A 24,102-nucleotide genomic window follows, 5' to 3' on the forward strand; every position below is an offset into this window, starting at 1 on the left:
GAGGAGGGAGGAAAGAGCTATGGAGGACACTTGGTTTGTTTTTTTACTTTGGTTTATTTAAAAAAACAAAAAAGAAAAAAAAAAACAACTTTATATACAAAGTCAAACTGAAACCACAGATTATGGAAAGAGGTGAGACTCAGGGAACAGGGAAGGAGGCTGGGTCAGAGCCAATACCACATTCTGAACACAGGGAGCCAGGGAACAGAAGGGCTGGTTTCTTCTGGCAAGTCTGGGGTGGCTAGGTCAGTGTTGTTCACTGGCACCGACTCCACTCTGAAGGTCCCAGGAAACCTTCCCCCAAAAACCTGCTCCTGTAACCCAGCAAGATTTGTGCCATCCAAAGAAAGGGCTCTTACCCCAGCCAGAGTTCACCTGTTTCTTCATTTATTGGCATCAGACCTTATGACATAGTCGAAAGCCTTTTCCTCCCGTCTTACTCTAAACTGGAAGAGGACAGGAGAAAGCACAAGACTAAAGGGCCCCAGGAGAAACCCCAAGGTAGAGGGCAAAATGACATTCGAGGGGTGCAGAAGATGTTGGATTTAGTTGTAAGTTCCCCACTCGTCCGTCCCACACAGCACAGGCAGACCCCACCCTGGCGGCCTGAGCTTCCCTACACAGGCTGAGCACAGGGGTCAGCCACCCGCCTATGGCTCCCAGGTCCTGCTCCAGCTTCTTTCTGGAACCAAAGGGCTCTAACTTCAGCAGGCTCCATCGCTGACCTCATAGGATGGCAGCTCCCACGACAGGCCCCTCAGTTGCTAGGTGCTGGCTCCTCCTTCTCTACCCAGCTGTCAGCCTGTTTGAAACAGATGGCATAAGAATTAGGCCCCAAGGAGAACTACTACCAGCTTCCTCCTGAAGGGGGGGGGGGGGGGGCTCAAGGCTGCAAAGCTGCTAACTGCTGGATCCCTCAAAAGCCAGTGGTGGGGAGGAGGCGAGGTGGGCCTGGGCACGGGCACAGGGGCTGCCGTCCTGGCATCATCCTGACCAGGCCTCCTGACCCAACGCCGGCTCTCCCATGGCTCACCTTTTCAACCATCCGCTGCATCTCCAGCTGCAGGGGGGTCAGGCGCCTCCGGAAGTCATGCAGCAGCCGCTGGAGCTGGTTCTTCTGTCGCTCAGCTGTACGGGCCGTGTCCTCGGCCTCGGCCAGCCGGGTGCGCAGCTCCTGCATGTCTGCCGCCAGTGTCTTGTTAGTCACTTCAGTGGCTGAGAAGCGGTGATGGCTCTCCTCTGGTGGGGAACATACCAGAAAGACTGCTGCTAAGTTAAGGAGCAGAGTACAGGGCAAGAGGCCTGAAGCCTGAGTCTCGGCGTACACGTCCACATCACACCGTCATGTCCCTGTGCTCAGCTGCTCACCCAGCTTCAGCTCCAGTGTATGGATCTTATTCTCCAGGTACAGCCGCCCACTGTCCTGCTGCTCTGCACGTTGCAACAGGTTCCCCACGTTGATCAGGCTGCCGTTGTGGGACACCAGGCCTTTGTGCTCCAGAGGGGCGGCTCCTGGCTTCGCACTTTTCCCAGGAGGAGGGAGCAGGTCCAGGTTTCCTAGCAGAGGCCATGAAAAAGTTAGGGGTCAGATGTCAGGAGAAAGCAGCCTGCCCTTCCTGTCCTCCACAGAAGGCTGCAGAGCACCAGTACCCACCAAAGAGCGCCTCCTCAGGAAGCCCACCATCGGTGCCCTCTGAGCGGCTGTACTGAAGGCTGCGGTACTGGCAAATGTTCTGGGTCACCACCCTGCTGACCAGCTGTTTGGCCTATGGAAAACACACACCCAGGATCCCCATCTGATGAGAAAATGCAAGCCCTTCACCCCTGGGTGTGGAAGACCTAGAACTAGAGCACCCTGAGTCCCCCACGGGAGCTAAGTGCATGCCTGTGCACATTACGTCAGGTGAGGCCACCTCAGGGAAGACCACGGGGGACGCAAGAGAAGGCACCTGCTCTGCACTGAGCTGGAGCCCAAGAGTAAGCAGGATCCTCTCCAAGTCTCGCCGGTGCAAGTAGCCACACCAGTTGGCATCAAAGAAGACAAACGCAAGAAGACAGTCCAAAGGGAGCACAGCAGAGGGGTCCAGCTCCTTGGGCTGCAAGAGAAACAAGGATGAACAGGATTACAAATACTTCTCTCAAGGGCTGTCACCCAGGACATAGCCCTCTTCAAACTGAGTGCCTTGGCTGAGAGTCACACCCAGGCGCACCTTCCAGTTGGAGACTTGACCCATGGCCTATAACTAAAAGCCTGTCTGGGGCACTTCTGGCCCCAAGGCTGTCACACACGGAGGAACCTCGTGTGCTTCTAGACAAGATACCTCACTTGGATTCATCCTGACAGATACTGACAAGTCTCCTGGGTCCTACAGAAGTGTCATTCTGTGAGCCAAGAACCACATTCTGTTTCTCAATCAACGAACACTGGAAGTCATTTGGTAGAAGTATCCCTCTCCAAGGACTGACTCAGGCCTTGCTGAGTGTCACTGTCACCGAGGCCAGAGGGGCAGAACAGAGGTCTCACCATGTCCTGAAGGGAAGAGAATTCCATCTCTGACTGGTTTGAGGCAACTGACCGGACCTCAGAATCCTCCAGCTTGGCCCCTGCTACAGAAAACCGGAGATGAGCTTGGAGCAGGGACCGCACAGCCAGACTGCTGCAGTCTGAGCAGGAGAACACTGGGCCCGAGGGAGGGAGCTGCTCGCCAGTGCCCAGGGCCTCCCTCCCAGTGCACTCACCGAACTCCTCCTCCCCGTCATCCCGTAGCAGCAGCAGCTCTGGGTCTGGGTCCAGGGCCATCTCACAGAGGTCCTCGGACGCCTCGCCCCGGGGTTTCTCTTCTTCCTCTCCCCCAGAAGATGGGGGCTTGGGCAGAAGCCCATCTTCCTTCTAGGGAAGCAGCCTGAGATGAGGGGGGCTGTCACCGTCACCTATGATCACTAACAGTAATGGCTCACACTGAGCAGCCACCACACCCAGGCCCTGGTAAGAGGGCTCTGTGCACCATCTTGTAATGCATTTCCTCACACAGGGTTCAGAGCAGACACCTGAGACCTCAGGGGCCCACCCCAGTCTGTAAGAAATTGTTTACTTGAGACAAGTTAGGCAAAAAGCCCACGTGCTTTAGAAGGATTGAGAGAAGACTGTGATGGTTCAGCACACCAGCACACCACCCGCCCTCAGCTCTCACTCCCTGAGGTCCCCGTCCTCCGCCCACTCCCCCATCACAGCGCGCACTGGCATGTGGCCCCATGCGAGGGCTAAGCACCCGCCCCTGAGAGCACCTCGGGCCTCGAGGCACGTGCAGCGAGGACCAGGAGAGAAGACCCGCGAAGTGCTTAAAGCAGCACCCGGCATCTCCCCACACTCCAGTCCTGCCCAGTTACCATGTGTAGCCGTGCAGGGCAGAGGTACTCACCGGCGGCACGTCTGACTCGGCCGCGGTGCCCTCACTCTGCACCTCCTCCTTGGCCACCTCCTCCTTGGCCACCTCCTCTTTCTCAGGTTCAGGCGGGGCCACGACCTTTTCAGGAAGGCTCAGCAGTACTTTGTAAATCCTGTAGCCAAAATCCCTCTGCAGCATCTCCAGAAACAACTCAGCCAGCACCATCACCTGGTGAGACAGGCAGCAGGGCCCATGAGCGCCAGGGAAAAAGGAATGTTCACGACCTGCCATGCACCCATACTCCCTGCCCCACTGCCTTCCAGACTCCTACACCTGCCTCAAAAGAGATCCTTTCTTTTGGCCTCCGGTCCTCCACAATACCGTGGAGGGAGATGTTCACACAGCTAGGGCGCGCCATGACAGCAGGTTCCAGGGGGGGCGGAGGGGCCTCTGGGAGGTCAGTGTCCACTTCCTGCTGTGTGGTGACGTCCGGATTTTCTGCATTCTGTTTAGAGGTATCTGCTGCTTGCTCCGACGCATCAGCTGCCTGTTCTGTAGTCTCTGTTTCCTGTGATAAAAGCCAAAAGTTTTGACCACCTGGGCTCAGGGGTCAGGGTACTAATCCCCCCACCTGTTGGTAAGGCTCCGCCTTACCACTGGTGCCTCCTGGGCCCGGGAAGCTGCCTCTGCAGCTTTCTGCAGGCACAGGGCCTCCCACTCTTCCAAAGTCGGCATGATGGTCCAGATGTCCGGCAAGTATACCACCACAGTCCGGAGCCGCCTTGGGGGTCCCAGCTGCAGGTACTGGAATTCAGCAAAGCGCCACCTGCTCATAGCAAAGGGGAAAATGAAGTAGTGACCCAAGACATCCACAAGCGTTTCAGTTTCCAATCAACATTTAATGAGCACATACTGCAAGCCAAGCTTTTTCTTTTTAAAGATTGTATTTATTTTAGAGAGAAGCGACTGAGAGTGAGAAGGAGGGAGGAGCAAGAAGCATCAACTCCCATATGTGCCTTGACTGGGCAAGCCCAGGGCTTTGAACTGGCGACCTCAGTGTTCCAGATCCACACTTTATCCACTGCGCCATCATGGGTCAGGCGCAAGCCAAACTTTGAAAGCCCAAAAATAAAAGAGATAGACTAAGTCCTCAAGAACCGGTCAGTCAATGGGAGTCACATGTAAGCAGACACTGACTCTCTCTGGTGCTAAGGCAATGAGGAGGAACACTGGAGGTCGCTGGAAGTCACACTGATGAGCCTTGGGGTTCCACTGCCCTTCAACATACACATCCCTAGTCACGCTCATGATCAAGGCAACCATTTGGGAGGGCTGCAGGGAGGGACGAGCTGGGACTAGGGGACAGGTCAGAAAGGTACAGAAGCTTGGCCTGAACAGTCAGCAACTTAACTCGCCAAGAGCCCACCCCAGACAGGAGCTCGAGCAGCCACTCACCACTTTGTGCAGACACTCAGGTCAATGCCAGTCTGGGCTTGTGCACAGCGGATGGCAGTGCGAACTAGCACCTGCGGGTCACCCTTAGGGTCGAGGCCATCCAGGGAAGGAGACCACTCACCCCCAACCAGCACTGCCAGTTCTTCTTTCCGGCCCAGCAAAAACTACAACGTGAGATCAGGGATATGAAATGAAAAACCAATTACCTGGTTCTCCCACTGGGAGACAGGGTGCCACCACTGGGGAACACAGGCAGCAGGATAGGATGTGGTGAAGGGCCTACATGGCAGTGGGGGGTGGCTCCTCCACCCACAAACATGACCCAACCCCATAACATTCCAACAGGTAAGAGCATCTGAGCAATGCTGTGCTCCTGATAAAATGAGCGGTATCTCAGAAACTCCCCACTTCTATAAGTTCAAGAGTAGAAGCCGAGCCGCTGAAAGTGTTGCAAGGACCAGACATCATCAATGTATACATCTGGCCTAGGGGACTCCAGCTCTCACCTTAATCTGCTTCAGAGGGTGTACTGGTGTCTCCTTTGGCTCAGTCATGTCATCCACAAAGAGCATGCAACAACGATACAGTTCCTCCAATCCCGGGGAAGAGAGCAGCAGTACCTGTGCAGGGTTGATGGAAGGACATGCTTGAGAGCTCTGTCGGCCTCCAGCAATCAGAGAAAGTGCAGGACCCCAGGCAGCTCACCTTGGAACTGTAAGTGGGGTCACTGTCTGCAGGGCTGGGCTCAGCCCCAGTGTCTGGAACTGGCTCTTTCTCAGAAGAGACCTGGATGCGGCTTGGATGGTGGAGGGAAAAGGGCTGGCTCAGAGGAAAGGCTGACAGCCAGCTCAGATGCAAAGCCAGAAAATCTGAGGGGACCAGGAGGCTGCGGTAACGGCGCTGGAGTTCTAGGAAGTCACAGGTAGGGCTGTGGGAAGGAAGCGGGGATCCAGAATGAGCCATGACTAGATTTTTTAAATGGAGCCATAAAAAACTTGAAAAGTAAGAAGACAAATTATTTCACAATCTGGGAAAGAACCTTCCCAGGCATATCTGGGGGAAAAAAAAAAAGATCAGATTTGCCCACCAAAATGTTAACGACCTCTAAATGCAAAATAATCAAACTGGGGGAAGAAAAAACAGAAACACACTGGCAATACATGACAGAGAAAAGGGCTATGGTCTTAATATAAAAGGAACCCAGAAATCACTAACCAAAAGTTCATAAGTTTAAGAGAAAATGGAAAAGTGACATCAACAGACACTTAACAGAAAGAGAAATTAGACTTAAAACCCATAAAAATATGCTCAATGTCACTTATAATTAAAGAAATGCAGATCAGACTATCCCTTTTCATCTGTCAGACTGGCAGAGATCAAAGGCTTGATAGCCCAGCACTGGCAGGGGCCAGGGAAACCAGCCCGCCCGGCCCGAGTGAGGACGTAACTGATATGCCCTCTCTTAAAGAACAGCCGCATCCACCCAAGTTTAAAACCAGACCCTCAGGCCAGCTACTCCATTTCTAGGAACTGATCTCAATAAAAGGCTTGCACCTGTCCACACAGATGTGTGTAGGAGGGTGCTCATTACAACAATACCAAGGGTAAGACTGCAAATAGCGAGCTGCTGAAATAAATGATAGTCCATCCATTCAATGGAATATCATCTAGTTCCTAAAAAAGAGTGTGCTTGAGCTAATAAACATTAATATGGAATAAATTCTAAGATATATTAAGTGAAAAAGCAAAGTACCAAACAGTATGTACAATAAGCTTCCATTTGACATCTGTTTTAAAAAACAATGTTGTGCATGTGGCTGATAGCAGAAATGTTCTGACTTGATGTGAGGTGGGAATCAGTGTCTTGCAAGGAGATGGGAGCCAGGTGGATCAGCATGGAGAACAAGAGGCCCTCCCCGGGCCAGGGGAGAGGAATCAGTGCCACTGGGGAGAGAAAGGGCAGCCTTCCTTCTGTTCCATCGTGAGATGCCAGGAGGCTGCCCCCTCCCCTCAGCTGGGGCGTCCGTGGACTCTGCTCTGGGAGTCTATCTGACACGGCAGCTGCTGCCCTGCCTCTCCACTGCTAGATGGAATCTGGAATCGCTTGTCTACCTCCTCGTCAATCAGCTTCTACTGTGAGAAGTAAGCTTGCAGGCCAGTGTCCTTGTACATACTGTAGCATTTATAAAACAATCAGAGGGCCCCTAGAAAACCACTCCCAGGCTGACAAAGCTGCAGTTTCTACCTGAATTATAAATGCTATTGGGTCCCTGAGTTTTGATTGGCAAGTCTGTTATACCCTGGCATAATCATTTCTGGTGATCAAAGTTCTATCAAGGCATCCATGTCAGTGGTACTCTGCTGTTCAAAATCTTAGATTTTGAAATTTAAAAACAAAAAACTCTCACATTAAAAACAAACAAATGAAAGGCTATAAGAACACACACACAAACTCTCCTATAGACTATATTCATTTACATAAGAAACTGACCAGCTGCAAGCCACCCCACCGAGCCATGCCACTCACCTGTCCACAGTATAGGGAGTGAGATGCACTCGGTACGGAGGCAGGTCGTGCCGTGGCTTCTTAGCACCCCAGGGCTCTCCAGCAGCCCGCTGCTTGCGTTTCTTGGAGTCATAGTCATCGCTGGAGGTGGTCCATCACCAGAAGGAAGAGATCACACTGTTACTTATGGATTCAACATATACTGGCTTAAAAGGAACTGGAAATGACCTGGCTCCCCAACATTAAACAAATGGATAAAGAAGCCATGCTAATAACTATATAACAGACTGTTACAAAGGCATTAAAGTGGATAATCATTTTAATAACAAACCAATCATGTTAAGTCAAAAGAATAGTATGTAATACTATATATATGGCAGTGCCTCAACTGTGCAAAAAAAGCTTTAAAAGACTGAAAATAAAATATAAATGGTGGCTGCCTCTTTTACTTAAAATTTTTAAATATTTTCTAAACTTTATAAATTATAGTTAACATACATTTTTTGAAATAAGCAAAAAATAACTTTTTTTAAAAACAAGAAACAATATATATGGTACCATGCTAAGGGTTCTATAAAGTTTTATTAAAAGAGACAGTTCTCATAACGAACTCTTAGCAATACGCATTAAAGTCATAAACTAATCAACACTTTGATCCAGTAATTCCACTCTGGATAATCTATCCCAAGGAATTAGTTCAGAAAAAGAAAAAGGTTATAAATAGTGGTTAAAACTTCAAGCTAAGAATAACAGAACAGCCTGACCTGTGGCGGCGCAGTGGATAAAGCGTCGACCTGGAATGCTGAGGTCGCTGGTTCAAAACCCTGGGCTTGCCCAGTCAAGGCACATATGGGAGTTGATGCTTCCTGCTCCTCCCCCATTCTCCCTTCTCTCTCTCTCTCTCTCTCTCTCTTTCTCTCTCTCTCTTCCCCCTTCTCTAAAATGAATAAAATCTTTAAAAAAAAAAAAAAAGAATAACAGAACCACGTTCATATCCAGCCAGTGTCTGAATTTTGACCATAAATAATCATGCAGCCATTAAAACAATCATGAGGATTACATGAAAAAATGTTTAATAAGAATGTATAAAAATAATGAACTCTAAGATTAAAATTATAAAAAAAATGAATATATAAAGACTAGAAAAGAACATGGGGCAAAGTGGCAATAAGTAACTTGCAAAATTCTTTTCTGAAGGTCTTTAAGAATGGTCATATTTAAAGGGAAGAAGGGAATATCCATGTTTATAGTTCTTGATATATAACAGCATTCACATTCTGTACATTCTTATAGTAAATCACATCATGTATCACTGTTATGAGTGCAATAAATAAAAACAGTAGAGCAGAAAACCTTTAGACCATTCTAAAATGCCAGACTCATAAGGGGAAAACCCCCATGTCTCAGAAGAGAAATAAAATCAACCATCACTTCTTCATGCTGAGGTACCTCAGGGAGTTATCAGAGGGTCTCTGCCCTTTCCTTTTCAACTACCTTCCCTAGTCATTACACCCCAGGAACTAAGTTGGTTATATTTAATACAAAGTTTTCCTTTTCTCTAATAGCTGCCTGGGTAATTTCCCTGTTCATTTGCATCTCTATCCAAAAGCTGCCCCCAGTCCTGCTTTAAGGGCATACACTGTGTCCTTGTTTCTAACAGAACCACCCCTGTCATGTCTCTTCAGCTCCCCCATGACTGCAGTGAACTCTGCTGTAAATACTGTCAGCCCTGGTTAACTTGGCTGTTCCACTGAGCCCTGTCAACGCAGTGACCACTATTCTCTCCTTATGGTGACTCGTCAGGAACAGGTTACAAGGTATTACCAGGGGAAGGCATCCCAGTGACCTCAGCAGGAGGAGACATTAATCCCTGCATCTGAAAGCCTAAAATTCAAAATAAAAGTTGGCTTCCAGCCAAAATGCTAATGTGGCTAACTCCTTTATAAACTGCTGTTCTACCCAGAATGACTTAATTCTTACTACTCCCTTTCCTACTTGGCAGATTCTCTCTGCTGACTGGTGGTAACCTCACTCCTTGCTCCAGAGGCCACAACACTGAAGCATTATTGCCAAAGTAATATCACATTGGCCTTGCACAAGGCTTGACATATCCAGGCCAATCAAATGCAACTGACCATACAGAAAAAGCTGAATCTGAACCCAAAGCAGAAAGTTCATAGCAGCCATTGAATTCCATCCAGACTACTTCATCCCTGAGTACATCTGCTGTGATTTTATATTGAAGTTTTTAATAAGTTCACAGAATATGAGAGGTGGAAAGTCTTTAGAAGTTAAAGACAAAGAAGAGGCACTAGATGAGATGTGGGTATATGCAAAATATATACCAGTGACTTGAGAATGGGACAATGTGTTTCAAACTAGTGAAGACACTGTGGAAACAATCATAGACAATCAAAGCGCCCCCCCCCCCCCCCAGTTAGAATTCACAAAGGGAGCAAACACCTGCTTTGGCAGAGAGACTAGCTACATCACTTTGCCTAAACTTTGAGTTACTCCATGAACCTTTTAAGTGTTCACCTTGTGATAATCTACTGACATCTGGGATCAGGGGTTTCCTTCTCAGTATGCTTCTCATTTCCCAAATGACAACATGTTCTGGAGTGGTGCAAATGCAATTTAACTTAATAGGAGTGCCGGTGACATGAGATTTTCCATTTGTCAAAATTGTCCAGTTAAGATTTATGTATGTCAACCTATATAAATTTTACCTTAAAAAAATCAAGTATAAGGCAGAAAGTAGACAGGTAAAAATTTTTTAAAAATGGCAGATGTTGATAACCTGAAGCTGGGTATATGAGAGTCTATCACCCTTTTCTGTTAACTTTGCTCATACTTGAAATTTTCCAAAATAAAAAGTTAAAACAAGACCAACAAAACTAGAACAAATCTTAAGCAAACTAGTCTGGAGTTTAACTTGTAGGGATATAAGCAAAACCCTTTAGGGAAAAAGGAAGACAGGATAAAGGACATGTGAGCCAGAGAGAATAGGCAGCAAAGAAAGGGACAGTGCTCCTAGAGATAAAATAAAACAGTTTTCTGGTTGAACATCCTCTTACCTTCGGCCCTGATCCAACCGGCCATGAGGGCCCCGAGCAGGAAACCTGTTCAGGTGGCTCAGATGAAGCGTGTGGGATGTTTGGAAGAGACTCAGAGCTGCAGAGAAGAAATGGCTGGTGACTCAAAAACTCTAAATACCTAACTTCTCTGTCCTTGTCTTTTAGTGCACAGAAGTACTCACTTCTATTCATAGAGCTGCAACCTGACAGTTACAAGTCCATTCATCATTCTAGAGTATCCCATAAAGCTACACCCCAACATCCATGCCACTGGTACTTACGCTTCTGAGGAAAGAGTGGGGGAATCCGGTGAGGCTGGAAGATCAGCTGGGGCTGAGCTCCCAGAATCCCTTGCTTCTGGCCCAGGGCTGCCACATGTAGAAGGGGAGGTGCTGGGGACTTCAGTAAGGGCTGAAGAACAGTAACCATGAAATTCAGGACACCCCCTGGTTGATATGCTCACTACCTTGGACAGATGCAGCCCTATCCCTTCCACAAAAGTAAGGTTCTTGCCCAGCTTTCAGGACACAAGGACTTCCCTCCCTCCCCTTTCCAGTGCTCATGACAAGGAGAGATGGCTACCTGGTTGGAGAGCGTTTGCACCTTGACAGCATTCCAAGGCACTGCCTGGCCTGGGTTGTATGCAGCCTTCACCAGCACCTTCTCACCCAGCTGGGGCAGCCGGCCCTTCACCACACTGCCAGCACACAAGCCAGAAGGCCCAGTCAGGAGACCCTGGCCAAGCCACCCTGACCGCCCTAATGAGCCCTTCCCACCAAGATTTCTCACACCTTGCATAAATACAGCAAAGCAATGGCTTTAGAGGAGACCCACGAGCGTGATGCCAAAACCAAATCCAACAAGCATTTCCAAAAGGAGACCAGCCTCAAACCTACCTTAGTTGAAAAAAGACCTCCTCATCTACCACTCCGAAATAGTCGTGCAAGCTGGTCACAATGCCAGTGAAGACCCGCTGCTTCTCACCACCCTGAAAGAGAAGACTGCTGTTAAATTAGGGAGAACTTGTCCATGCTCAGCCATTGCATCTCTTCTCTACCCACCACCACCCCGTTCAGCGTTGCATCAGGATTCACATGGAAGGAAGCATCCATGGATAGTGAACAGAATTATACATTCTGTTCATGTATAGTGAGCAGAATCCATCTTTTTGCAGGGGAAGGGGAAGTATGCTGATTCTTACATCACAAGTTTCTTCCAGTTCTTTTATTCCAAGAAGCACCCTACAGATTCCCCTAGAGTCAGCCCTTAGGACTCTCCAGTCAGAGGTGTCTGGTCACCCCCATACTGGCCAGGACAGCAGTGTCAGGAAGGATGAACACTGATGTAGAAATGAAAGCATCAGGTATCCAAGCATGCTGGGGTGGTCCCAAGGGCTCACTAGAAAGGATGCCCAACCTACCTGAAGGTGCCTGGCATTTTGGGACAGGTCTGTGGCCACAGGAGGAGTGAGCAAACCAGGAGGAGGACCCAGAAGAGATGTTGAAGCAGTGCCTATGTGGACAGAGAGGCAGTCTCTATGAACTGCACCTACCATCTTCAGCACTTCAGTCTACTAGAGTGGTGGTTTTCAACCTTTTTCATCTCACAGTACACATAAACTACTAAAATTCTGCAGCACACCAAAAAAAGTAAATTTTGTTGATCTAACAAAAAAAATAGGTACAGGGGGTCCTCAGGCTATGACACAGTTCTGTTGCTACGACAGTGACATAACCCGAATTCTGGTGTAAGTCGAAACACCCTAGCCTAAGTCACTTATCTATCCTAACACAGTTGTAAAATCATATTCTAGAATATAAAAACACAACCAAGTCACAGAAAAAGGACAAATATACTATACACCATACTGTAGTAAAAAAATGAGTGTAAAAAAAAATACACTAAGCCCTGGCCGGTTGGCTCAGCGGTAGAGCGTCGGCCTAGCGTGCGGAGGACCCGGGTTCGATTCCCGGCCAGGGCACACAGGAGAAGCGCCCATTTGCTTCTCCACCCCTCCGCCGCGCTTTCCTCTCTGTCTCTCTCGTCCCCTCCCGCAGCCAAGGCTCCATTGGAGCAAAGATGGCCCGGGCGCTGGGGATGGCTCTGTGGCCTCTGCCCCAGGCGCTAGAGTGGCTCTGGTCGCAACATGGCGACGCCCAGGGTGGGCAGAGCATCGCCCCCTGGTGGGCAGAGCGTCGCCCCTGGTGGGCGTGCCGGGTGGATCCCGGTCGGGCGCATGCGGGAGTCTGTCTGACTGTCTCTCCCTGTTTCCAGCTTCAGAAAAATGGAAAAAAAAAAAAAAAAAAAAAAAAAAAAAAAATACACTAACAGCATAAGCTGAAACACCCATGTCTCAATTTTTTTAAAGTTTTTATGGGAGTAAACATCATGAACTTGAAAAGTCTTATGTCAAGACTGTCGTAACCGGAGGACCCCCCTACCATGTATAATTTTGAGTCATTCACACTGGACAGCTATGTTGGATTGTCTGTTGTCATTTTTTCATTGGACAACAGAAGGGGAAAGAGGACAGTGCCCATGAATAAATAGTCAGGCATTGCGTGTTTTAAAAATTCTTGCAGCACACGAGTTGAAAATCGCTGAACTGGAGGATATGGCAAACCCAAAGGGCAAAGTGGCTCCAACCAACTAACTCCTCCAACAGGGTTCTTCTGGTAACCACTGTGGTCAGCTCCTATTTTCCTAAGCAACATGGGCAGCCAACTGCACTCCTCCAGGGAAAACCCAAAAGCCATATTTTTAAAGATTAACCCCAAAGCACATACTTCTCACTATGAGCCAAGGTAGGGATAAAGGTGATCACCTGAGAAGTTGCGTCCCCCTGGAAGTGGGTTGATCCGCTGGCGCTTAAACTGGGACATTGGGAATGCTGTCCTCTTTCAAAGGCTTGGGGGGGACCTTCAACCAGAAAAGAATTAAGTTAACAGCTCATAGGGGAATTTTCCATCAACCCCAAAACAGGAACTAAGTGTCTTGAGGAGAATAGGGAGACTGAATGGAGGCGATGGACGAAGAGAATATAAAGAGCAGGAAATGAAGAAATTACATTGTTCCAGTTTGTTCCAGTTTGCCCTCACAAATAACCTAGCTGCGGGTGATACTGTCAGGCCGATTTAAAGAAAAGCAAACTGAAGTTCAGAGACTGAGACTTGCCCGAGGCCACACAACCAATTAGTGACAAAACTGGGACTCACACCCAGGTCTCCCGACAATTTAGCGCTCCTCTCACTATGCCACTCCACCCCCAGATGGCTGAGGGGTTGGAGGACTGGAAAGAGCCAGAAGACATTCATTCATTCAAATACATCCGCCAAAATGCTCCACGCAAGGCCCGGAAAAATGGAGGAGGTTGCTGCCAGAGGATCGTGTGGGCCCTCTCCCCGGAAGCCCGGCCTGCTGTTCCCCGACCGGTTGGTGGGAAGGGAGCTGTGCGAATTCGGCTGCGCGCCCGCCCTCCTGCTCCCGCGCTCCCCGACCCTTCGCTCCTGCCTCAGCAGCCGCCGGAGCCGACCTCCCGGGCCAGGCTGCGGCCGGGCCACAGTGGGAGGACTGCAGCGCGCGGCTTCTCCTCCTGCTGCCCGCCCCCAGGGCCGAGGCCGTTGCCAGGGAGACGGGATTTGCAGTCCGAGGGGGGCTCGGCCCCTTCGGCGCCCCGAGCATCTTCGCTGCCTGGCCCTCGCAGCCCTTCGGTTAGGGGAGGAGCGAAGGGGCAAGGGACAGCGAGGGGCAAGCCAACCCACCTGCGGGCCAGGGCCGCGACACCAGGGGGGACAAAGACACCCGGAACCACCAAAGCCACTGCTGCCGCCGCCACCGGAAGCGCCTCACCGGAAGCGCGACCACTGGTCGGAAGCTGCCACTCTCCCGGATATAGTCTCTCCCTTCCCATACGCTGGTCGGACATCCAGCTCCAACCCGGGAGCGGAAGTACGCCTTCCCCGATCGGATACGCGTTAAAAGCCGCGCCTGGGTGGTGTCCTCGCTTAAGTGTCCCATTAGGAAAATGGACTTCAGAGAATTGGTTCTTAGTCCGAAGACAGCTGGAGTTGGTCCCCAAACCTAAGGAATCACCCCACCTTGCCTCATTCTGACAGACCCCAAGTCTGCAGCCGCAAGAGAGCCAAACCCTTCTGACCCGAGAAGGATGCTTGGTCAGTGGCCATTTTTAGAAGACATTCCTATGTCTGATTCAAGCCAATGACCCCATTCCCAGCCCTGCCCTTCCATTAAGGGTGCGTGCGCGCGCGCGCGCGCACACACACACACACACACACACTCACACACTCTCTTCCTATCCTCTGGGTACCTGCAGAGTAAGCTTTTCCCTTTTGTCAGTTAACAAAGAACTAAGAATCTAACAGGCTATAGTAAGATAAACTACCACAATATTTAGGTAGTCATTTATAAGAGTTCTCATGGACTTTTCTTTCAGTCTTTCACAACAATTGTGAGGATAAGCAGGTCAGGAATTAGTGCCATAATTTCCAGATATGAAACCTAAGAGATTTAATTTCTAAGTAAAAAAAAAATATATATATATATATATATAGTAAAAAGAATAAAAACAAAAATTAAAAAAAGGAAATCTAAAGACCTCAATGAAAAGACTTTCTCAAAGTCTTGTTGCTAATCACTAGTCATTTTACTCCCCATTACCAACTCCAATTCCCCCTTATCCCCTGACTCCCATCATCCCTCCAACACCCATACCCACCCCTTCTTTATTCATGCAACATTCACAAAGCACTTAGAGACAGTTTAATCTCACTTTATCCTCATAACAAGCCTGTGAGGTAGGTAGGTCAGGTATCATTATACCATTTGAGAGATTAAGTGAGAAGCCAGGGCTCAGATAAGAGAAGAAATTTTTGCCTGGCCTGTGGTGGCGCAGTGGATAAAGTGTCGACCTGGAAATGCTGAGGTCGCCAGTTCGAAACCCTGGGCTTGCCTGGTCAAGGCACATATGGGATTTGATGCTTCCAGCTCCTCCCCCTCTTCTCTCTCTCTCTCTCTCTCTCTTTCTCTCCCTCTCCTCTCTAAAATGAATAAATTAATTAATTAATTTTAAAAAAAAAGAGAGAGAAGGGATTTTGTCAAGGTCTGAAAGCTAGTATGGGCCTCTGGTTTGAGCTCTGATGTGTAAAGGCTAGTAGGGAGCAGAGCAGATTCCTGGCGCAGTCTTCAAGGGCTCTGCTCCACCGGCAAAACTCAAATGCAGAGGCTGCCATGGTAGAGTGGGACTTCCTTCTACATAAGTCCTGGGACTTCCTATGCAGGTATGAGGAGGAAAGCAGGACTCCAAGATCAGTAACTGTCCATTGAGGAATGAAGATCAGTTTCATCCTTCTGCAATTACCTCATCCAGAAGACCAATCTTTTTGTGAATGTGTGGTTCAGAAGAGATGGTTGGCTTCAGCTGACAACAGTGACAGTCTCACACAGGTATATGTATGTATCATTTTGTGTATATACACATCTGCAACATGCTGGGCCCCAACAAATCACCATGCCAATCATGGATGCCTGATAAATGAGTTCACATTGTCCAAGCTCAGGGATTTCTGGCGGCCAGGGAGGTGTCCAGGAGCTTCTGTACCTGGGGGTCTCTCAGAAAACCAGGGTTCCTTTGCCAAGCTGCTCAGAGGAGGAAGACTCAGCCCTCACCTCAGACAGAAGAGCAAGTGTCAGCAGCTTTTCCTGGCAGTGCCCTAAACAGCAACAGGGCAAAGAGTGAAGAAGAAGACTTCACTGCACACCCCTCCACCGTCACCTCCCTGCACCAGGAGGTCTCAGCAGACAGAAAGATTTTTTGCTCATTGCTTCTTTACCACTAATGATGGCATAAGGGTCTTTCTGAGGGGCCGACATGGAGGTCTTTCAGAAAGGTCCCTTGACTCAGTCCTGTGGAGAAAGGAAAGGTAGCCTTGGGCCAGGACAAGGAAACAATGGTCCCAGAATGGATCAGCAGTGCTTATCTACTATGGGGAGCCTGAGGGTGGTAACCAGTACAGCACTTCTTCCCCCCAGAGAATTATTCAGTATGACCTCCCCCTCATCACCCACTGTGGAACCCTTTGCCTATGCCCCCACCTTGCTCGCACAGCAACCCCAGAAAGGTAACCTGAGTTTCAGCTTTAAGGGCTGAGGACTGGCTAGGCTGGTATAAGGGGAGTTCCCATATTCTGGTCCTGGCTCTGCCACTGACTCACCAGGCGGCCTCAGGAATGCAGCTTCCCTCCCCAGCCTCCTCATCTGCTGGTGGGGAGTTCTAACTACTTTCTGTTTCTTCCAGCACCCTCTCCAAGACTATCTATGTAACTCATATTTCATACAGACAGAGAAAGCTAGCGGTACACTCTCAGCATCTGGTTCACCAGGCTTCTCCCTCGGCCCTAACCTGGGCTGGGCCACAGTACTCACCTGGGAGCGGGGCCATCAAGAGGGGTAGGGGGCTCAGGGTGTTGAGGGCTCTTCCAGCAAACTCTATTGAGAAGGACCTTGACCTTGTTCCAGTGGAAGAGATCCCGCTGAGCAGAGAATGAGGAGGTCACCACAGAGCCCCACCCACAACATACCCCATACTACCCCATACTACCAGAGACAGCTGTCACTATAACCAGAAGAAGTCACCTGCTCCAAACAGGAATCCTCTCATTTTCTCAGAGTTTTTGGCCTTTAGGTATCTGCACATGCCAACCACCCCTTCCCCTACTGATCTCCTGCCCACGCATATCCATCACCTACCTTGTGACTCTGGGAGGATTGAAAGGTATGAGCTGGCTCTGCTGGGGCCTCTGACAGCCTGGGAGGGTTGGCACTGGGCACCCCTACCTTTGGGAATGAAGCTTTTTTGGAACCTTCAGAGAGAGAATCAGATTACCCGGGCCAGGAACAGGAACATACCCATCAAGCCCAGGGCTCAGAGGGTCTGCCTGGGGCACTGGGCAGGCGACACAGAGGGAAACACAATTGCTCCATACCTGTATCCTTTGTCTGGCTTAGCAGCTTCCATGACCTGTGCACCCCACTGTCTGGGGCACAAGAGGGTGGAGGTGAAGAGGCCAGGGTTGACTCCTCCTCCTCTCCAGGATCCTACACACAGGAGAGGAGAGCACTCAGGACCTGAGCAGAGACCTAGGCTGTTCTGAAGGAAACCCTGGTGCCAGGGGTCCCAGCTCTCCTCTGCCTGCCCCACTCACTAGCTTACTCACTGGCCCTCCTGCCATATGGCACACTCACCCCAAGGAGCCTCTGGGTCTTCAGCTGCAAGTGGAGCTGCTGAAGCCTTGCCATCTGCTCCAACACCAGGCACAGGTGTTCCAGGTAGCAAAGACCCTGTCCTGGGAGGCAGGCCCAGGGTTCAGGCCCCACACCCCTCACCTGTGGAACAGAGTGAAGTAGGGAGACTTGAACTCAGCCAGACTCCCACCCTCAGTGGCCATTAGATGGGGGCAGAATAGGCAGGGAGAGGAGGACCATGCAGCCAGCTGGCTTCCCAATGCCCAGCCAACCATGGTGCCAGGCAAAACTCATACCTGCCCACCTCCATACAGCTGGGAGTGGGGTGAGCCAAGAAGCTATGAGGCAACCCACCAATTAGGGAGAGGAATGCCCCCACCCCAAGAGAGCTCTGGGGAGACCTGGGGGCCCCACCAGCCCCATGTGAAAGGGCCATCTCCATCCCACTCTTTACTCAGCTTGAAAGGTGGCACTCACCGCCTCTGCTTCTTCCAGGCCTGCTCTCAGGCCAGTTTCTGCCTTTGTGGCCTCTTGCCCCCTTGCTCCTAAAAGGGGCATTTCAAACTCAGGCTTCCTTGTCGGTTTCAGAGAGTAGAGGTGTTGTGACAAGCTGGCTGGAGAAGCTGGGGGCTGGCTGGACCGCTCCAGCACCTGCTCTAGCTTCCTGCTGGCCCGGAGCCGGCCCAGGTGGGCAGAAGGCTCCATAGGCAGGGCCAGGGGCTCAGAGCTCCCTACAGGCTCAAAGTCCAGAGAGTCCTGAGAAAGGCCCAATGAGGTGGCCAGGGAGCTGTCCCCAAGAGCCATCTCAGGAGTCCAACAAGCACCCTTGAGAGGCGTCCGGGATCAGTCTGTAGGTGCTGGTGACTCCAGGCACTACACAACCACATGCCAGGTTCTCGCCAGGCCCATCTGCAAGGAGAGGATCAGGCTGGACAGGCTGCCCCCACCACCCCCAGCATTCCTGGCAGCTGAAAGCACTCCCCATTCCCCGGGGAGGAGTGTCCTGGGCCAGAGGTGAAGGGAAGGGCCTGGACAGCCACTGCCCCTCCCAATCGCCAGCCCTGCCTGGAAGATGTTCAGTGGGGTTCTCTCTACAACAGTAATTGTTAGTGATCACACCCATGATATGAGCTGTGTGGCAGGCTGTTGGAAAGGATTTCCTTTTCATCAGCTCCTGGTGTGGCCTGTCTTCCTTTGAGGAGGCCCTTGTGCTCCTGCCCCTACTTAGTGTCTGCTGTGACCTCCAAGTCAATAACACTCTACCCAGGGCAGGTGTACCGGGTAGAGTCAGATGAACGCCTGGGTCAGGGCCCTGGAATGGCTCCTTCCACTGCTCTCCAAGGGGGAGTATGGCTGTGCACCCCCTCAGGGAGAGGGGGAAGAGCACAAAGAGGGACGCCTGGGGTGCAAGCTGGCACCAGAATACTGGACGAAGTCTCTCCTGGAGCTCCTGGGGGAGGGCCATTAAAAATAACAACAGCTGTAACCATTTGAAGCTTTTGTTCTTTTAAGTGAGAAATAGTTAAGATTTTTTTGGAGAGTTTGAAAAGAAAAAACCGGAAGAAATGGAACTTAGATGGACAGGAGATGTAGCCTGTCACCCATTAACTATCACCTCGGTGCCAGGCCCTCCTACCATCTGGGTGCCTCAGTTGTTAATGCAGAAACTGAGGCTGGAGAGAGTGGAGGCCAAGCCACGGCTCCCAGCGGGCCGTGCGAAGAGCGGGACGCCGAGTCAGGTCCCAGCGCAAGTCAGAGAGCTACGACGTCCACCCGCGGAGCCCGTGGGAAGGGGTCCGCCGCCGCCAAGGGGCTTTAGGAACTGCGGCCAGGGGCAGGGGCGTGGCTGGGGCCGGCAGAGAATGATCCAGATCGGGAATTTGAGGGAAGTGGGCCCCAAGGCAGTGGGATGGAGGTGGTGACTTAACGCCCAGCTCTGAGGGTTTCCATGTGCAAGGCGCAGTCATTCGATCCTTCCAAAGGGAGGCTACCAGGCAGGAGTGGCGAGGTCGGGCGCCCGGGGCGTGTGTGCGGGGTAGAGTGGGACGCACGCGGGGTCTGGGCCCTGGGGAGGCTGCTAGGGCGGGAGGCTCTGCCCGCCGGGGGGTGAGCGACTCACCCCCGCCGCCGCCGGCCCAGCCTGGCCCCGCTGCGCCCCGACCGCCGCAGCCAGGCGGAGCGCTCTCGGGCCGCGTCCCCCAGCCGCAGTCACGCGGGAGGCCTCGCCGCTGCGTCCCGACGCCCTGGACGCCTCCCGCGGGCGCTCCCAGCCGGGGAAAGAGTGGGGCGGGGCGGGAGGAGGGGCGCAGGTGGGAGGGGGCGGTGGCTCCCCGTGCTGCCAGGGCGTGGATGTGGGCCCGCGGCCGCTTTCTTTTCCACCCCGATCCACTGTCCTGCTTGGGGTCGCCGTCTGGCTGGGGCGGTGTCTCTCCGCTCCCAGTTCACACGCTGAGTCCGCCTTCCTGCCGCCGAGATGAAGCCGGCGGGCGGGGACGCGCCCGGAGCGCAGAAGGAAATGGAGCCCCACGTGCTGGCCGTGTGAAGGCCGCTGACTGGGGTGCGGACGTCCCTGCGCTCCCAGCTGCGTGCCTGGAGCAAGTCACATCGCCGCTCAGAAACTGGCGCGATGAAATAGGGGAAACCCTTTCCAACGCTGCAGAGTGCTTGGCGTCCCGGGCTAGCTCTGAATCCTCGCGCCACCCCTTGTCCTCTCCTGGGGATCCTAAAAGTGAAGGCTGGGTGGGACTTCAGGACAGGGGAAGAAGTTAGCCCGGTAGACGGGAGCAGCCCGGAGGCAGTGCCAGCAGGAAAGCTTTCCTGTCTCCACCCCAGCGCTCTTTTGCCCCGTGGGCTTCCAACACCACCACCCCACCACCCTCACCCCGGGGCCGGAGAGGGGGCTGGAAGCCCAGGCAGCTGCTGAAAGTGAGGTGGCCTGGTAACAGGATGGGCTGCTGGCTTCTAAGGAAACCTCGTCCTCCTGAGGAAGGTGACCGGCTGGAAAAATCCCAGCAGGATCCCAATCCTCTGGAAGCAGCTGAGGATGCTGGTGGAAGCGCAAACCTGCGCATTAGCCTCTGGGGGCAGGCGGGGCTGGCGCCAGGGAGGAAGTGGCTGTGTACTGGGAGGGAAGACTTGACTGCCCACCCCTTCTGCTCCTTGTTCTGATGCCTGCCTGCATCAGAGAACCCCAAACTAAAAGATTCTAACTTTTTATAAGATCATGAAACAGACCTCTAACCAAGCCCAGAGAAAGAAGAATGGTAACCAAGTGCTTGAATTATCCACCATCCTTAACACCTGACTTTCAGACTAAGCAAGGTCTTCCCAGCTAGTCTAGCTGTGATCCTCTGGGTTGCCCCCTCCTAACCTTATCCTGGGCCACACCCTCCTCATTCCTTTTTCTCAGATATAGAGAGGGAATCAGAACACTAGGTCTGGCAGGAAGTGCTTTATCCAGACAGAACAGGCTGTGTGATACCAACGCCCCCAGTCCCACCTGCCAGACCCCAGGCCCACCCTCTCTGTGTAGAAGGGTAGGAGTGCAGGGGGGCTGGCTGCTCAGTCAGGGGGCTTCCTCCCTCCAAAGTGAGGTGGGGAGGAAAGGGAGGGAAACTTTGCCAGATCTTGCTCTGAATTTGGAGAATGTGGGGCCAAATTCCAAGCAGCAGTCTCCTCAGTGACTCTGGGGCAGGAATGCATCTGGAACAGGAAGCCAGCCAGCAGGAATGCAATGTCTCAGCACAAGGCTTTGTGTGGCCTCAAAAGAACCCCCCCCCCACACACACACACTGTGCACACTCCACTCCAAGCCATACCCCCCCCCCCAACCAGGCAGATACGCCAGAGCCCTCATGGTGATCAGGATACCTGGGGGGAGGGGGGTGATGGCAGCCCCATGCCCTATGTGACCACCTTTGCCATCTCTCCTTCACCCGAACTGCTGCAGGAGCGAATCATGTCCTTTTTTTTTCTTTTAAAGACTTTATTTATTCAATTCTTTTTTCAGAGAGGAGAGAAAGAGAGAGGGAGGGAGAGAGAGAGAAAGAGAGAGAGAGAGAGAGAAAAGGGGGAGGAGCAGGAAGCATCAACTCCCATATGTGCCTTGACTGGGCAAGCCCAGGGTTTCAAACCAGCAACCTCAGTGTTCCAGGTCAACACTTTAACCCACTGCGCCACCACAGATCAGGTGAATCATGTCCTTTTGAATGATGCTTAAAAGACTGGGAGGGGCAGCACCACCACCCCATCACTACCCACCTGAGGGGGGAGCAGCTAATGTGAGTTCCTGAGACATGTGGTGGCCTGTGACAGCTGGTGACCAGAGCTGTGTCATCCCTCAAGCTAAGGCCAGGGGCGTGTAAGTGCCTCCACCTCCATGGGGAAGTCCCAGCTGCAGGAAGCACATTTCCTGCCAGCTCAGGACTGAGCTAGGCCCTGTAGGACCACAGGCAAAACCAAGAGCCTGAGGGAAGCTCCTGCCAGACTAGAGATGCTGGGAGCTGCGGTGGCCTCCCCTGTGGCCTGGAATGCTGACTCTGGTGATGGAGGGGCAACAGCACCCCTACTCCTAGACAGGCCAGAAATCTGGGATCCAGGTTCCTTTCCCTATCCCCCACTCCTTACCAGCTAGAAGTCCTTAGTTGAGGTACTCATCCTCCATTCATCCTCCCTGTCCTCGGTTTCTCTATTTATGGGCAATTATGATAAATGTACTACCCAGTTTTATAAGAATTAGACTTACAGTAGCCTGTTGGCCTGGTATGTGGATGTCCCAGGTTCAATTCCTGGTCAGGGCACACAGGAGAAGCACCCATCTGCTTCTCTACCCCTCCCTCTCGTTTCTCCCCACCTCTTCTCCTCCTCCTCCTCCTCCTTCTTCCCTCATACTCCCCTCCCCCTCTTCTTCCCCTCCTGCAGCCATGGCTCAATTAGAGTGAGCCCCAGGTGCTGAGGATGGCTCCATGGCCTCCGCCTGAAACACTAAAAAATGGCTCCAGTTGCAACAGAGCAAGGACCCCAGATGGACAGAGCATCACCCCCTAGTGGGCTTGCTGGGTGGATCCCGGTCAGGAAGCATATGGGAGTCTGTCTCTGCCACTCCTCTCACTAAAAATAAACAAACAAACAAATAAAAGAATTGAGTTAAAGCAGTTAAAACCTCCCTGGTACAGTTAGAATAATCTAGCTGTGTGACTCTGGGAAAGTCACTCTTATCGCTGACTGAAGGGGGCTGTATTAGATGTTCTCTCTCCCAGGCCACTTCTAACTCGAATCTGCCATCATTCTGAACTTATTCTCCAAAATGCAGAAAAAAATAAGGAAGGCACTGCAGCTGGCAAATTGCAGTTGCATAACTGGGTGGCTTTTCCACTTCATGTTTGGGTCAAAGTGGGTGGGACTGAGGTCAACCCCAGCCTCCTCTGCTGACAAATGGGCTTGGCTAATCCATTGTCCAAAGACGTTTTCTCCCAAGCTCATGCTGGCTATTTGACTGCAGAGGGCTCTAGAACTGAAACCACAGGGCCCCTGGTAGGAGAGCTGGCTGCCACAACTGAAGAGGCAGATTTTAGCTTGAACCCACCGGGGCCTTCAAATGGCAACCAGCAACTCACAGGCACATCCATTTCACAAGGCTGTCCACTCCTCATTTGTTTTTCTCCTCTCTCGAGAACACTGCTGGCTCAGGATGGCTTGTCATCAATTGGGATCTCACCATATTACTAGTCCAAGCCACTCTTTCCAACCTGCTGCTTCCCAGCCGGCTTCAAGGCTCCCATCTCCCTTTACAATTTTATCTCCATATGCCCTTCAGCCACTGGCTTCAAGGCTCCCATCTCCCTTCACAATTTTATCTCCATATGCCCTTCCACCACTGCCCTCAACTGAGCATGCACTTCCACTTGCACTTGCCCCATGACTCCACATTTCTCTCCCCCACCTGTCCAAGTCCTCCTCATCCTTAACACAGATGGCCCTGCCATGAGCTCACAGGGAGGTGCCTGTGTGATCCACATTAGCTTTTAAACCAGGGGTCCCCAAACTATAGCCCGCGGGCCGCATGCAGCCCCCTGAGGCCATTTATCTGTTGCACTTCCGGAAGGGGCACCTCTTTCATTGGTGGTCAGTGAGAGGAGCACATTGACCATCTCATTAGCCAAAAGCAGGCCCATAGTTCCCGTTGAAATACTGGTCAGTTTGTTGATTTAAATTTACTTGTTCTTTATTTTTTTTAATATTTTATTTATTTATTCATTTTAGAGAGGAGAGAGAGAGAGAGAAGGGAGGAGCAGGAAGCATCAACTCCCATATGTGCCTTGACCAGGCAAGCCCAGAGTTTTGAACCAGCGACCTCAGCGCTCCAGGTCGATGCTTTATCCACTGCGCCACCACAGGTCAGGCACTTACTTGTTCTTTA

At 51.5% G+C, this 24,102-nt stretch overlaps 2 protein-coding genes across 5 annotated transcripts; both read right to left on the bottom strand.

Annotated features, from left to right (window-relative positions):
• Positions 1-62: 62 nt before the first annotated feature.
• CCAR2 (cell cycle and apoptosis regulator 2) lies at positions 63-14,309 on the bottom strand. 4 transcript variants are annotated; one of them, XM_066267501.1, is made up of 22 exons: positions 14,186-14,309; positions 13,249-13,343; positions 11,845-11,936; positions 11,321-11,412; positions 11,007-11,121; positions 10,706-10,835; positions 10,425-10,521; positions 7,369-7,488; positions 5,547-5,769; positions 5,348-5,461; positions 4,842-5,005; positions 4,041-4,212; positions 3,724-3,954; positions 3,420-3,614; positions 2,740-2,890; positions 2,525-2,607; positions 1,950-2,096; positions 1,655-1,766; positions 1,369-1,557; positions 1,034-1,239; positions 726-802; positions 63-446 (listed from the first exon to the last, which is right to left on the bottom strand). In XM_066267501.1, the coding sequence occupies exons 2-21, from the start codon at positions 13,304-13,306 to the stop codon at positions 758-760; spliced, it is 2,736 nt and encodes a 911-aa protein (XP_066123598.1). In that variant the 5' UTR covers positions 13,307-13,343; positions 14,186-14,309; the 3' UTR covers positions 63-446; positions 726-757. The 4 variants fall into 4 exon arrangements, with proteins under 4 accessions (XP_066123598.1, XP_066123606.1, XP_066123583.1 ...); XM_066267509.1 differs by having other exon boundaries at positions 63-802; positions 2,525-2,604; XM_066267486.1 differs by having other exon boundaries at positions 63-802.
• A 900-nt stretch (positions 14,310-15,209) lies between these two features.
• C1H8orf58 (chromosome 1 C8orf58 homolog) lies at positions 15,210-20,072 on the bottom strand. The gene is made up of 8 exons (XM_066253256.1): positions 19,804-20,072; positions 18,162-18,593; positions 17,685-17,825; positions 17,426-17,537; positions 17,190-17,302; positions 16,866-16,972; positions 16,274-16,346; positions 15,210-16,153 (listed from the first exon to the last, which is right to left on the bottom strand). The coding sequence occupies exons 2-8, from the start codon at positions 18,486-18,488 to the stop codon at positions 16,130-16,132; spliced, it is 897 nt and encodes a 298-aa protein (XP_066109353.1). The 5' UTR covers positions 18,489-18,593; positions 19,804-20,072; the 3' UTR covers positions 15,210-16,129.
• Positions 20,073-24,102: the final 4,030 nt, after the last annotated feature.

Source organism: Saccopteryx bilineata, chromosome 1 (assembly GCF_036850765.1).
Source record: "Saccopteryx bilineata isolate mSacBil1 chromosome 1, mSacBil1_pri_phased_curated, whole genome shotgun sequence".
Lineage (NCBI taxonomy): Eukaryota > Metazoa > Chordata > Mammalia > Chiroptera > Emballonuridae > Saccopteryx > Saccopteryx bilineata.